The sequence below is a fragment of the Hyperoodon ampullatus genome, assembly GCF_949752795.1.
Source record: "Hyperoodon ampullatus genome assembly, chromosome: 1".
NCBI lineage: Eukaryota > Metazoa > Chordata > Mammalia > Artiodactyla > Ziphiidae > Hyperoodon > Hyperoodon ampullatus.
Window position 1 is genome coordinate 137712963 of NC_136914.1, and position 16155 is coordinate 137729117.

At 37.1% G+C, this 16155-nt stretch overlaps 1 protein-coding gene across 1 annotated transcript in view; it reads left to right on the forward strand.

Moving 5' to 3' along the window:
• The window catches only part of SCLT1 (sodium channel and clathrin linker 1), a gene marked incomplete at both ends in the record, with an annotated part of 272227 nt that overhangs the window by 104471 nt on the left and 151601 nt on the right, over positions 1 to 16155 (forward strand). Inside the window, 3 exons of the mRNA XM_079719413.1 lie at positions 661 to 796; positions 13094 to 13216; positions 15001 to 15066. Coding sequence (XP_079575539.1) covers positions 661 to 796; positions 13094 to 13216; positions 15001 to 15066 — 325 coding nt within the window. The remainder of the gene's footprint in view (positions 1 to 660; positions 797 to 13093; positions 13217 to 15000; positions 15067 to 16155) is intronic.

Genomic DNA, 16155 nt, shown 5'->3' on the forward strand with positions numbered 1-16155 from the left:
CATAAACACCTAATCAGTCTTTTAAGTTGAACCTTTCTATGCTTTTTTTTTTTTGGTGTAATTTCAAAGCATGAAATACTTGTAATTTACTTTAATGTAAGGTTAAAGTTGAATTTAAGGCTTTCAGAGTTATGGTCAAATTTATGTAAGAAAGTGCTGGCAAGTAAATCCTCTAGTCTTGATTTCATAACCATCAAGAATTTTATTCTATGCTTTATAAACTGGAACTAGTGAGAAATCAGATGAGTTTTGTGAAACACAATGAAGAAATTAACAATAATTCTACAAGATTTAAAATTCCCTTTCCATTTAAGTAACTAGATGAAATTATCGTATTTAAAATTTTTTTCTGAATGACTTGTCAATTAATAAGGTATAATTTCAGTATTTTACCTCTTTAAAAAATTAAAATCTTCCTAGGACAAACTGAATTATGTATGTTTGAATTAATTATGACAAATTTAATTCATTCACAATCGTGATGTATTTTTTCTTATAGCACATTATTTAATGGTTTTAAAACACTTCTAAATTTAGAGGTTGACTTAAAAATGATTTTTGTGTAAATAGTGATTTTTTGACCCAAATGTTTATTTAGTTGACCTGAAACAGTAATTACTATTACCAAAATTAGATTATTGTTAACTGTTTGTTCCAAAGGTTGCACAGTGAATTAAAAGATGCTGTTGAAAAGCAATTGGAGGCCATTCCCTTTGGCACAGAGATGGGAAATGAGATATGTACAGATGATGAAACAGTCAGGAATCTTCAAGAACAACTACAACTGGCCAATCACGTGAGTGATATATGTATTGAATTATATCCTAAATAAACAGAGTTTCTAAAAAATTTATAGTCAATCATTATTTATGAATGATAATAACAGAATATTGAAATTGTTACCATAATGATTTTCTACAGTTTGCAAAATAGTTAACAGGTAACAAAGCTTGTAATATGTGCCCTCCCTGTATGTTATAAATGTAGTTGCCTTGTATATATTTTAACTGAATCATAATTCTTTTGGCATGATTTTTTAAGTGTTATAAAATATTTTAATGCCAAAGAAAATTTTTAAGAAAAGAATCAATTATCCACTTGCCTAAATTTCCATTTTTCATTTTCCTGTGTTTTCTCTTGATACTCTTTTCTTCAATTTTCAAAGATTATAGAATTATATTTTTCTAAAGTTATGCTTCTTTTAGAATTATACTTTTTCTCCTCCTTCATGGTAATTGAAATATTTGGGAAGCTATATTGTATATATCCTGCTTTCAGCACCACAGTTTTTTTTGGTTATATGTAAGGGAATTTTATTTTAATTTACAATTTTGCATCCTAGGTATCTCATATCTTTTATGGATTTTAATCCCATTCTTCTACCTTCCTGTGTGCCTCAGTTTCTTCATTTTATAAATGAGGATTAGAAATTCTTTATTACAATTTTGATTTTGTAGTTATCCATGAAAAGTCATATTTTTTTATTCCTTGGAAATTTGGTTTTGGAATTCTTTGCTTTTGAAAGTGATATTTTAAGTTAATCAGGTTGTATCTACCTTGATAAGGAGCATTATGTAGCACTGAACTCTTTTTAATGTGTAAAGGGAAGGAATTTGAAAAATAATAGAGGCAAAAATAATGAGAAAAGCATGTTCTTTACTCTGTTCTAGACTAGTATTTCAGAAAGGATTTATTAATGTTGACATATAAATACATGAATATTAATGTAAACTTATAAATGCTTTCTAACAAGGTATTAAATATGTCTTTTGAAAGCTGCGGCAGAATATGCATTTCTCATTACTATTAAAAAATATTGTGACAGACCATATGTAAAAATACACCTTCAATATAGACACTGATTACTTGTCAGTCATACCTCAATAAATCCAAATTTTTTTTATTTTATAAAAAGAAAAAAGAGTGTAAAACTAGATAGGATTTGTTTTTTGTTTTGTTTTCTTTTTTTGAAGCTACAAATCTTATGTCTAAAATGCATCTCCCTGTAGTACTTTTGTTGCTATAATTTCTTTTTGTTGTTGTTGCTATAAATTCTATTGCTAAATTTTGTTCTTTTTTTTTTTAAACCACACTTGTTCTCTTGTTTCTCACCTCTTTCTCCTCCTATCTTCTCCTGTCTTTGCCTTTCTCCATCTCCATCTTACTTGGTACATATTATTTTTCTGAAGACGGGGTCCTACCTTTTTGCTACATTTTGGATCATTACTTCACAGAAGCTTTGGTGAGGTACAAGTTTGACCAGTCAAAAATGAAAAAGGAGGGGTTCCCTGGTGGCGCAGTGGTTGAGAGTGCAAGGAGCGGCTGGGCCTGTGGGCCATGGCCGCTGGGCCTGTGCCTCCAGAGCCTGTGCTCTGCAGCGGGAGAGGCCACAACAGTGAGAGGCCCGCATACCGCAAAAAAAAAAAAAAAAAAGGTGATTTGTTAAAAACAAATTTTGCCACAATATCTGCAATGTATTTTGTATATAAGTATGGAATTTTAACTGAGTGAGAGTTTAGGCAATTTTATAAAGTATAAGTAATAGAAAATGTTAATAAATCCATAAAATAATGTCAAATGTTAATTCTGCTTATTACTTCTACATACATGTTTATTAAATTTATTATTAAGTTCTAGTAAAACACATACAATTGTTTTGGTATCCATCACTAGATTGAAAGCCCTTTGTGTCGTGTGTGAAGACTAGGTGAATCCAAACTGAATAAATTTAAAACTCAATAAAATACAATTTATAGTATAATTGAGAGAAAGAGGGAGAATTCTTTATTATATTATGCTTTATTAAAGTAATAAGTCTAGAGAATTTAACAGAAGATTCAAATATCTTCATCCATTCCACAAATATTTAGTCAGTGTCTATTATATATGAGGCACTGTGCTTAGTATTTATCATATACAGTGGAGAATGTTGGCTCCTACTTTTGTAAAACACACAAGCTTTTGGAAGAAAAGTTTGGTCAAACTTCTTGAGTTTGGTCACCATTCTACTTTGTAGCTCTGTGATCTTGGGAAACTTCTTTGTGCTTCACCTTCTTCATTTATAAATGGAGATTATAATAATTCTTATTTTATGGAGTTCTTACGGTAATTAAAATTTTGAATCCCCATTAAGCACATAGGGTAATGCCTAGCACATGTGTGAGTTCATAAATCTACCTATTATTTTTATCACCTTTATCATTATTATTACTAAACAGCATGATAAAGCAGAATTAAAATTAGGTGCAAAAGGTTCTGTGTATCTCAAGTATAGTTAGTTTGGGAGCCAGTAGCACTAGTACAATATCAAGTACCTAACTAAATATTTTTAGTTTGGAGTATTTTGTTCTCCTATAATAGTGTGATTTGTAAAAATCTTTCTGGAGGGCAGTTTGTCAGTAAGAGCCCTAGAAATGTTCATATCCTTTAACCAATTAATTAGATGGTGACATCACATAGATTCTAGGAATCTGTCCTAAGAAACAGTATATAAAAATATCTGAATAAATATATTCATTATAGTAATGTTTCTTTTTTTTTTTTTTTTTTTTGCCATACGCGGGCCTCTCACTGCTGTGGCCTCTCCCATTGTGGAGCACAGGCTCCGGACGCGCAGGCTCAGCGGCCATGGCTCACGGGCCCAGCCGCTCCGCGGCATGTGGGATCCTCCCAGACCGGGGCACGAACCCGTGTCCCCTGCATCGGCAGGCGGACTCTCAACCAATGCACCACCAGGGAAGCCCTATAGTAATGTTTTGATAGTGAAAAATTGGAAGTAGTTTAAAAACCTAAATATGTGGAGTCACTTAAATTGTGTTTTTTCCAAATGATGCGTTATACATTAGTACAGTGGTTCTCAAATTTTGGTGTGTATCATAATCACCCGAGGGCTTACTGAAATAAAGATTGTCACCCCCTCCCCCAAGTTTTTGATTCAAGAAGTCTACGATATGCCTCAATAATTTACATTTCTAACAGGTTCTAAGGTATTGATGCTAGTCCTTTGAGAACCAATGGCTTAGGAGAATCTGGGCTTTCTTCATAGTCCAGATGACTCTTACCATCAGGCACATTTGGGAGACTGCACTCTGTTGAGTTATGAGGCATTTTTATGACTATTCTATTGAAAAGAAAGCAGTCTTAAGGAAGTAAAATGAATTGTACAGGGTCATTCAGCCAGAATTAGAAATCCAACCCAAATTCTGGCATCAGATTCTGCTTTTTTTTTTTGTCTGTTTTTTTTTTACATCTTAATTGCAGTATAATTGCTTCACAATGGTGTGTTAGTATCGGCTTTATAACAAAATGAATCAGTTATACATATACATATATTCCCATATCCCCTCCCTCTTGCGTCTCCCTCCCATCCTCCCTATCGCACCCATCCAGGCGGTCACAAAGCACCGAGCTGATCTCCCTGTGCTATGCGGCTGCTTCCCACTAGCTATCTACCTTACGTTTGGTAGTGTATATATGTCCATGCCTCTCTTTTGCTTTGTCACAGCTTACCCTTCCCCCTCCCCATATCCTAAAGTCCATTCTCTAGTGGGTCTGTGTCTTTATTCCTGTCTTACTCCTAGGTTCTTCATGACATTTTTTTTCTTCTTAAATTCCATATATATGTGTTAGCATACAGTATTTGTCTTTCTCTTTCTGACTTACTTGACTCTGTATGACAGACTCTAGGTCTATCCACCTCATTACAAATAGCTCAATTTCGTTTCTTTTTATGGTTGAGTAATATTCCATTGTATATATGTGCCACATCTTCTTTACCCATTCATCCGATGATGGACACTTAGGTTGTTTCCATCTCCGGGCTATTGTAAATAGGGCTGCTATGAACATTTTGGTACATGACTCTTTGTGAATTATGGTTTTCTCAGGGTATATGCCCAGTAGTGGGATTGCTGGGTTATATGGTAGTTCTATTTGTAGTTTTTTAAGGAACCTCCATACTGTTCTCCATAGTAGCTGTACCAATTCACATTCCCACCAGCAGTGCAAGAGGGTTCCCTTTTTCCCACACCCTCTGCAGCATTTATTGTTTCTAGATTTTTTGATGGTGGCCATTCTGGCTGGTGTGAGATGATATCTCATTGTAGTTTTGATTTGCATTTCTCTAATGATTAAAGATGTTGAGCATTCTTTCATGTGTTTGTTGACAATGTGTATATCTTCTGTGGAGAAATGTCTATTTAGGTCTTCTGCCCATTTTTGGATTGGATTCTTTGTTTTATTGTTATTGAGCTGCATGAGCTGCTTATAAATTTTGGAGATTAATCCTTTATCAGTTGCTTCATTTGCAAATATTTTCTCCCATTCTGAGGGTTGTCTTTTGGTCTTGTTTATGGTTTCCTTTGCTGTGCAAAAGCTTTGAAGTTTCATTAGGTCCCATGTGTTTATTTTTGTTTTTATTTCCATTTCTCTAGGAGGTGGGTCAAAAAGGATCTTGCTGTGATTTATGTCATAGAGTGTTCTGCCTATGTTTTCCTCTAAGAGTTTGATAGTGTCTGGCCTCACATTTAGGTCTTTAATCCATTTTGATCTTATTTTTGTGTATGGTGTTAGGGAGTGATCTAATCTCATACTTTTACATGTCCCTGTCCAGTTTTCCCAGCACCACTTATTGAAGAGACTGTCCTTTCTCCACTGTACATTCCTGCCTCCTTAATTAAAGATAAGTTGATCATATGTGCATGGGTTTATCTCTGGGCTTTCTGTCCTGTTCCAATTATCTATCTTTCTGTTTCTGTGCCAGTGCCATACTGTCTTGATTACTGTAGCTTTGTAGTATAGTCTGAAGTCAGGGAGCCAGATTCCTCCAGCTCCATTTTTCATTCTCAAGATTGCTTTGGCTATTCGGGGTCTTTTGTGTTTCCATACAAATTATGAAATTTTTTGTTCTAGTACTGTGAAATATGCCAGTGGTAGTTTGATAGGGATTGCATTGAATCTGTAGATTGCTTTGGGTAGTAGAGTCATTTTCACAATGTTGATTCTTCCAATCCAGGAGCATGGTATATCTCTCCATCTATTTGTATCATCTTTAATTTCTTTCATCAGTGTCTTATAATTTTCTGCATACAGGTCTTTTGTCTCCTTAGGTAGGTTTATTCCTAGATATTTTATTCTTTTTGTTGCAATGGTAAATGGGAGTGTTTTCTTGATTTCACTTTCAGATTCTTCATCATTAGTATGTAGGAATGCCAGAGATTTCTGTGCATTAATTTTGTATCCTGCTACCAAATTCATTGATTAGCTCTAGTAGTTTTCTGATAGCATCTTTAGGATTCTCGATGTATAGTATCATGTCATCTGCAAACAGTGACAGCTTTACTTCTTCTTTTCTGATTTGGATTCCTTTTATTTCCTTTTCTTCTCTGATTGCTGTGGCTAAAACTTCCAAAACTATGTTGAATAAGAGTGGTGACAGTGGGCAACCTTGTCTTGTTCCTGATCTTAGTGGAAATGCTTTCAGTTTTTCACCATTGAGGATGATGTTGGCTGTGGGTTTGTCATATATGGCCTTTACCATGTTGAGGAGAGTTCCCTCTATGCCTACTTTCTGCAGGGTTTTTATCATAAATGGGTGTTGAATTTTGTCGAAAGCTTTTTCTGCATCTATTGCGATGATGATATGGTTTTTCTCCTTCAATTTGTTAATATGGTGTATCACGTTGATTGATTTGCGTATATTGAGGAATCCTTGCATTCCTGGAATAAACCCCACTTGATAATGGTGTATGATCCTTTTAACGTGCTGTTGGATTCTGTTTGCTAGTATTTTGTTGAGGATTTTTGCATGTATGTTCATCGGTGATATTGGCCTGTAGTTTTCTTTCTTTGTGACATCCTTGTCTGGTTTTGGTATCAAGGTGATGGTGGCCTCGTAGAATGAGTTTGGGAGTGCTCCTCCCTCTGCTATATTTTGGAAGAGTTTGAGAAGGATAGGTGTTATCTCTTCTCTAAATGTTTGATAGAATTCGCCTGTGAAGCCATCTGGTCCTGGGCTTTTGTTTGTTGCCAGATTTTTTATCACAGTTTCAATTTCAGTGCTTGTGATTGGTCCGTTCATATTTTCTATTTCTTCCTGATTCAGTCTTGCCAGGTTGTGCGTTTCTAAGAATTTGTCCATTTCTTCCAGGTTGTCCATTTTATTGGCATAGAGTTGCTTGTAGTAATCTCTCATGATCTTTTGTATTTCTGCAGTGTCAGTTGTTACTTCTCCTTTTTCATTTCTAATTCTATTGATTTGAGTCTTCTCCCTTTTTTTCTTGATGAGTCTGGCTAATGGTTTATCAATTTTGTTTATCTTCTCAAAGAGCCAGCTTTTAGTTTTATTGATCTTTGCTATTGTTTCCTTCATTTCTTTTTTATTTATTTCTGATCTTATTTTTATGATTTCTTTCCTTCTGCTAACTTAGGGGTGTTTTTGTTCTTCTTTCTCTAATTGCTTTAGGTGCAAGGTTACGTTGTTTATTCGAGATGTTTCCTGTTTCTTAAGGTGGGATTGTATTGCTTTAAACTTCCCTCTTAGAACTGCTTTTGCTGCATCCCATAGGTTTTGGGTCATCGTGTCTCCATTGTCATTTGTTTCTAGGTATTTTTTAATTTCCTATTTGATTTCTTCAGTGATCACTTCGTTATTAAGTAGTGTACTGTTTAGCCACCATGTGTTTGTATTTTTTACAGATCTTTTCCTGTAATTGATATCTAGTCTCATAGCGTTCTGGTTGGAAAAGATGCTTGATACAATTTCAATTTTCTTAAATTTACCAAGGCTTGATTTGTGACCCAAGATATGGTCTATCCTGGAGAATGTTCCATGAGCACTTGAGAAAAATGTGTATTCTGTTGTTTTTGGATGGAATGTCCTATAAATATCAATTAAGTCCATCTTGTTTAATGTATCATTTAAAGCTTGTGTTTCCTTATTTATCTTCATTTTGGATGATCTGTCCATTGTTGAAAGTGGGGTGTTACAGTCCCCTACTATGAATGTGTTACTGTCGATTTCCTCTTTTATGGCTGTTAGTAATTGCCTTATGTATTGAGGTGCTCCTATGTTGGGTGCATCAATATTTACAATTGTTATATCTTCTTCTTGGATCGATCCCTTGATCAGTATGTAGTGTCCTTCTTTGTCTCTTCTAATAGTCTTCATTTTAAAGTCTATTTTGTCTGATATGAGAATTGCTACTCCAGCTTTCTTTTGGTTTTCTTTTGCATGGAATATCTTTTTCCATCCCCTTACTTTCAGTCTGTATGTGTCTCTAGGTCTGAAGTGGGTCTCTTGTAGACAGCATATATATGGGTCTTGTTTTTGTATCCATTCAGCCAATCGGTGTCTTTTGGTGGGAGCATTTTGTCCATTTACATTTAAGGTAATTATCGATATGTATGTTCCTATTCCCATTTTCTTAATTGTTTTGGGTTCGTTATTGTAGGTCTTTTCCTTCTGTTGTGTTTCTTGCCTAGAGAAGTTCCTTTAGCATTTGTTGTAAAGCTGGTTTGGTGGTGCTGAACTCTCTCAGCTTTTGCTTGTCTGTAAACGTTTTAATTTCTCCATCAAATCTGAATGAGATCCTTGTTGGGTTGAGTAATCTTGGTTGCAGGTTTTTCTCCTTCATCACTTTAAATATGTCCTGCCAGTCCCTTATGGCTTGTAGAGTTTCTGCTGAGAGATCAGCTGTTAACCTTATGGGGATTCCCTTGTGTGTTATTTGTTGTTTTTCCCTTGCTGCTTTTAATATGTTTTCTTTGTATTTAATTTTTGACAGTTTGATTAATATGTGTCTTGGTGTATTTCTCCTTGAATTTACCCTGTATGGGACTCTCTGTGCCTCCTGGGCTTGATTAACTATTTCCTTTCCCATATTATGGAAGTTTTCAACTATAATCTCTTCAAATATTTTCTCAGTCCCTTTCTTTTTCTCTTCTTCTTCTGGAACCCCTATAATTTGAATGTTGGTGCGTTTAATGTTGTCCCAGAGGTCTCTGAGACTGTCCTCAGTTCTTTTCATTCTTTTTTCTTTCTTCTGCTCTGCAGTAGTTATTTCCACTATTTTATCTTCCACATCACTTATCCGTTCTGCTGCCTCAGTTATTCTGCTATTGATCCCATCTAGAGTATTTTTCATTTCATTTATTGTGTTTCTAATTGTTGCTTGATTCATCTTTAGTTCTTCTAGGTCCTTGTTAACTGTTTCTTGCATTTTGTCTATTCTATTTCCAAGATTTTGGATCATCTTTACCATCATTATTCTGAATTCTTTTTCAGGTAGACTGCCTATTTCCTCTTCATTTGTTAGTTCTGGTGGGTTTTTATCTTGCTGCTTCTCCTGCTGTGTTTTTCTGTCTTCTGAATTTGCTTATCTACTGTGTTTGGGGTCTCCTTTTTGCAGGCTGCCGGTTCGTAGTTCCCATTGTTTTTGGTGTCTGTCCCCAGTGGCTAAGGTTGGTTCAGTGGGTTGAGCAGGTTTCCTGGTGGAGGGGACTAGTGCCTGTTTTCTGGTGGATGAGGCTGGATCTTGTGTTTCTGTTGGGCAGGTCCACATCTGGTTGTGTGTATTGGGGTGTCTGTGGACTTTTTATGATTTTAGGCAGTCTATCTGCTAATGGTTGGCGTTGTGTTCCTGTCTTGCTAGTTGTTTGGCATAGGGTGTCCAGCACTGTAGCTTGCTGGTCGTTGAGTGAAGCTGGGTGCTGGTGTTGAGATGGAAACCTCTGGAAGATTTTCGCCGTTTGATGTTATGTGGAGCTGGGAGTTCTCTTGTGGACCAGTGTCCTGAAGTTGGCTCTCCCACCTCAGAGGCCCATCACTGACTCCTGGCTGCAGCACCAAGAATCTTTTATCCACACGGCTCCTCAATTTGGGATGATTCATTGTCTATTCATGTATTCCACAGATGAAGGACGCATCAAGTTGATTGTGGAGCTTTAATCCGCTGCTTTTGTGGCTGCTGGGAGAGATTTCCCTTTCTCTTCTTTGTTCTCACAGCTCCCGGGTCTCAGCTTTGGATTTGGCCCCGCCTCTGCGTGTAGGTCACTGGAGGACGTCTGCTCTTCGCTCAGACAGGACAGTGTTAGAAGAGCAGCCGCTTCGGGGCCTCTGGCTCATGCAGGCCGGGGGGAAGGGAGGGGCATGGAGTGCGGGGCAATCCTGCGGTGGCAGAGGTCGGCGTGACGTTGCACCAGCCCGAGGCTCGCCATGCGTTTTCCCGGGGAAGCCGTCCCTGGATCCCGGGACCCCGGCAGTGACGGACTGCACCTGCTCCGCGTAAGGGGGGTGTGGACAGTGACCTGCGCTCGCACACTGGCCTCTTGGCGGTGGCAGCAGCATCCATGGTGTCTCATGCCCGTCTCTGGGGTCCGTGCTGATCACCGCGGCTCGTGCCCATCTCTGGAGCTCCTTTAAGCAGCACTCTTAATCCCCTCTCCTCACGCACCAGGAAACAAAGAGGCAAGAAAAAGTCTGTTGCCTCTTCGGCAGGTCCAGACTTTTCCCGGACTCACTCCTGGCTAGCCGTGGTGCACTATCCCCCTGCAGCCTGTGTTCACGCTGCCAACCCCAGTCTTCTCCGTGGGCTCTGACCGAAGCCCAAGCCTCAGCTCCCAGCCCCAGACAAACCTCTGGGGCTGGTGAGTGTCTGTCAGCACTGATCCTCTGTTCAGGAATCTCTCCGCTTTGCCCTCTGTACCCCTTGCTGCGCTCTCCTCCGTGGCTCCGAAGCTTCCCCTTCTGCCACCCACAGTCTCCGCCCACGAAGGGGCTTCCTAGTGTGTGGAAACCTTTCCTCCATCACATCTCCGTCCCACTGGTGCAGGTCCCATCCTTATCCTTTTGTCTCTGTTTATTCTTTTTTTCTTTTGCCCTACCCAGGTACGTGGGGAGTTTCTTGCCTTTTGGGAGGTCTGAGGTCTTCTGCCAGCGTTCAGTAGGTGTTCTGTAGGAGTTGTTCCACGTATAGCTGTATTTCTGGTGTATCTGTGGGGAGGAAGGTGATCTCCGCGCGTTACTCTTCCCCCATCTTCATCGGAAGTCAGATTCTGCTTTTGTCTACGTATTTTTAAACTACATACGTTTTAGGCAAAACTAATCAATAATTTTAAAAGTTAGGATAAAGGTTATTTTGGGAGGATTGTAGTATCTGTAAGAAAGGGGCAACTGGCTTCTAGATGCTGGTAATAATGTTCTCTTTTGTGAACTGGGTGCTGGTTACATGGGTGCACTTACTGTACAAATTTATGATCTGTGTGTTTCTGAATGCAAGCTATGCCTCAGAAATCGTTTCCTTAAAGCTTATAAATGTATATTTTTTTGAAATGTATACTCATTATGTTCCAAAAATGCATATCTTTTCACTACACCTTCTTACCTACTTACTAAATCTTAGAGAATTAGCTCTGACCTGGGATTTATAAGCTTGGGCTTTAGGGACAAAGAGATTAAGGTTTCTTCTTGATTCTGTCAGCAGCTTGCTGAGGTAACTATACTTCAATTTTTAAAAAGTACATGCAAAAAAGAAAAACAGAGAATAATGCTTTTTATATGCTAGCTTAAAGTTTCTCAACCTTTTTAGTTTCAGGACCCCTCTTCAGTATGCTTAAAAATTATTGAGGACTCCAAAGAGTTTTTTTGTGTGTGTGGGGGGGTATTTATCATATTACTAATTAAAACTAAGACATTTTTAGAAACAACTGGGAGCCTAAGAGTGAATTTTGGTAGCCATCAGAGCAATGACAGCATCACACAGTACATTATATAAACTTTGGAAAACTGTACTGTACACTCATGAGAGGATGAGAGTGAAAAAGGCAAATAATGTCTTCATATTATTATGAACAAAATTTTTTCCTCAAGGGCCCCTATATCGCTTTTGAGAATAACTATATTGAAAGAATAGTTAATGACCTGAAAAAATTCTCATTATAAAATTCCAGGTGAAAAATAGACAATACAAACAGCACACTATGTGTTTCTCAGTTTTTTTAAAGAAAAAAAATACAAAATTCTCCCCCCCAAATCACATTTGTAAACAAGACTACATCCAACATTCATAAAGATGTTTATATCCAGATGTTAGCAGTATTTATTACCAGGTGCTAAAAAATATTAGGTAATTTTATTTTCTTTTCTGTTTTTCTGTACTTTCCTAATTTTCTATGATAAACATTTATTACTTTTGCAGTCAGAAAAAAAACCTCTTGTACTTTACCAGGGACAGTTTTCATCAGTAATTTCTCTGGCTTACACTTTCTGGAACAAGAAAGTGATTGAAGGGTTTTAATTTTAGCTATTAAATCTGAATAAAAAGAAAATTTCAAAGTAAGGAATTTTCATCTTTAGGTTTATTCTCTAAATAATTTTTTTGGGGGGGTACGCGGGCCTCTCACTGTTGTGGCCTCTCCCTCTGTGGAGCATAGGCTCCAGACACGCAGGCTCAGTGGCCATGGCTCACAGGCCCATCCACTCCGCGGCATGCGGGATCCTCCCGGACCAGGGCACGAACCCGTGTCCCCCCATTGGCAGGCGGACCCCCAACCACTGCGCCACCAGGGAAGCCCTAAAATAATTTTTAAAATATATTTATTTATTTATTTTTGTCTGCATTAGGTCTTCATTTCTGCACATGGGCTTTCTCTAGCTGCAGCGAGCAGGGGCTACTCGTCGTTGTGGTGTGTGGGCTTCTCATTGCAGTGGCCTCTCCCATTGCGGAGCACGGGCTCCACGTGTGCGGGCTTCAACAGTTTTGGCTTGTGGGCTCTAGAGCACAGGCTCAGTAGTTGTGGCGCATGGGCTTAGTTGCTCCACGCATGTGGGATCTTCCCGGACCAGGTCTCAAACCTGCGTCACCTGCATTGGCAGGCAGATTCTTAACCACTGTGCCACCAGGGAAGTCCCTCTAAATAATTTTATTTACAACTTTATATCATCAAAAATATTACAAGTATCCGATCTTAGACAAGTTCTATTTTTATTTTGTGACTTTATATACAAGAACTCATTCTGTAAAAGAATATGATTCATTTGTACTATGCAGTAGCCTGCTAATAATTTAATGAGTTCTGAAATGTTTTTCTTTTATAGGAAAAAACTCAGGCTATAGAACTCTGGCAGACTGTTTCTCAGGAGCTGGACAGACTACAGAAACTTTACCAGGAACATATGACTGAGGCCCAGATTCATGTACTTGAAAGTCAAAAACAAAAGGTAATCTTGGATTTCATGGTTTTCTTGTATATCAGTAAGAAGTTGCATTCTGGAGAAACTCAGTTTTGGAGAAGAATGCCTAAGTCTCTACTGCGTTATTTATGTTGACAGTAAATTGATCTTCAGTGGTTAGAAATCTTTTCAACACATAAGATAATCAAAACTGTGCCTAGTGTACATAGGGTTTTATAATGTGATTAGCAACGAGTGCTGTATTTAGTGCTAATAAGCAGCTCTAAGATTATTATGTGTAAATGGATCTCCAAAACTTTTATATTCTTGATTTCTTTTACCTGGTTAAAAAAGACAAAGACGGATCATTAGACCATGGACAGTGAAGAAGCCTGCTCAAATGTGATGACAACACTTGTGAAATGAAAATGTTAACAACCTTAAATGCGACCTTTTACTAAAATGTGAAGTTTGTCTAACATAAATTAAGCAGAATAGGATTTTACGATAGGAATGCTCTTAATGGTTATTAAGGACTTCTTTCTATCCAAAGCAAGAATCATTTTATATTCTTTTAAAGTGGACATATAGCTTTTGTTTTATACCTCTGTTGACAAGAACTTACTATCTCACAAGACCATCCATTCCATTGGAAAATCTACCTCCCTTATCTTTCCATTGATTCTTTTTCTGCTAGGTACATTGAAATCTATGGAGAAATTCCAATTCTGATTCCTTTCCTGTGGATTTTTGAGAAGGCAACTGTTTAAATATACTGGTTATCATGCCTCTCTTCAACTCTCATTTATAGACTTTTCAAATTCCAGTTTATGACTGTTCCTATTATTATCACTGTAACTAGGAATTTCTACCTAAAGAAGTCATAATAATAATTAATGATGCTTTGACGTTTACAAAATGATTTTTCTATACATGCCCTGGTTTGAAAATAATCCACATGTAGTCTGTGCCGTAACACTTACCTCTGAGATCTGGAAACCATTTCTAATATAAGTTTGCTCTTTTAAGGCTGTTTCTTCATTAGGTCAATCAACTAAGCCATTGGGTTTAGGGATTTTTTTCCGCTTAAATAAGATCATTCTTATGCTATAGCTTTGCAATTAGGGTTTTTTTCTTTCCTTTTTTTTATTTGGCTACACCTCTCAGCAGGTGGGGTCTTAGTTCCCCAACCAGGGATTGAACCCATGTCCCCTGCATTGGAAGGCAGATTCTTAACCCCTGGACCACCAGGGAAGTCCCTGCAGTTAGGGTTTTTTTGTGTTTGTTTGTTTGTTTTTGTATATGACTTAACAAATAATACTCTATCCTTATTTCCCTAGTTATCCATCAATCTTGAATTCTGTCATCTGACATATGATGTTTAATCCGATCATAACAGATAATCAAAAAACTTAAAACTTGTGGGGCATTCAAGCCATGAGAATTTTAAAGAAGGAGGAAAGGCACAGTAACTCCTGTGCTGTGGTTTGTACTGTAGGTTTTGAATAGGTTTGAATATGGTTTATCAATATTGGGTAAGGTCTCTCTAGCATATCTATCTACTAATGGATTGATTTCTAGAAATAATGATTTCACATAAAACATAAATAGCTACATTAGTTTCCACATTGCCACCTTATTTAATTTTGTAATCATTAAAAATTTTTTATCTTTTTATTTCTTCAACTGTTAATTCACACAGTACTTGTGAGAAGAAATACAACTGATGTCATCTAGATTTAGGTATAATGATTTTAGCCTTGATTTTAATTTAATTTTAAATATGGGTTGCAAACAAAATGCTATTTATGTATTCCCTCTTCCTACTACAGGATCAGCTGACCAATTTTCAACAACTGACCAAGCAACTTCATGTAACTAATGAGAACACAGAAATGGTAAGTGAAAATATCCATTTAATGCACTTGTTATATAAACTAGAAATTGTCACTATAAGTAATAATGTTTATTTTTGCTAAGGCAAATCAACAAGAAAAAAATAGTTGAAATTAAAATAGGTAAGCAGTACCCTTTTCTTTTTATCTGTTTTTTTCTTTCACATTCAGCAGCATGACATGAGGGTTCACACTAGTTTCCAGAGATTTAAAGCTAACATCTATCTGAAATATATCCTAATCTGAAAATACTCTTAGAGTCCTTGGTAAGATTTCCTGAGAGTAATCTTGACTGTGAGCTCCTCAAGAGTAGGACTCATGCTTTGTTCTTAGTATTTCATCTAGAACATAGTTAGGTATACACTAAGAATGGTGGAACTTTTAGACAAATGGTAACCCAAATCCTTAAAAACAATAAAACGCTAAGAATCATTTGTTAGTTGATTGACCACCACTCACCTAAATTGCTACACCTAAATTTCCCTTTAATTTTTTCCCAAAAGAAATACAATTAGCCTTCCCAGTTCTGCTCTTTACCTTTTTCCCCACCTCTCACTTTTATTTTCTTATTCTCTTCTTTTCCTTCTTGGAATTTTATTTCACCTCATTGTTGAGTAATAGGATTATGACATCCCAGGTAATTCCTCTCTTTCCTTTCTTCATTTTGCTTAGTTTCCCTGCTAATTCAGAATTAGCAGGGTAGTACCTAATAAAAATGTCTTTGTTTAATAGTGGAGTTGTGCCATCAAAAGTAAGTTTATCCAATTTTATTGTACTTAAAAAAACTTTCTCCTTTAACCATGTAAAAAATTATTAAATAAATTTCTCCCTATTTTACTTATGTTAACATTTGGAATTTCTAATCACTTATAATTTTTGATAGTACACTTCTTAGAGTTTTAAAATAGTATTAAAGTACTCCAAAATAAAATGATGACTGATTTCCATAATTAAGAAATCCTGGGCTTCCCTGGTGGCACAGTGGTTGAGAGTCTGCCTGCCGATGCAGGGGATGAGGGTTCGTGCCCCCATCTGGGAAGATCCCACGTGCCGCGGAGCGGCTAGGCCCGTGAGCCATGGCCGCTGAGCCTG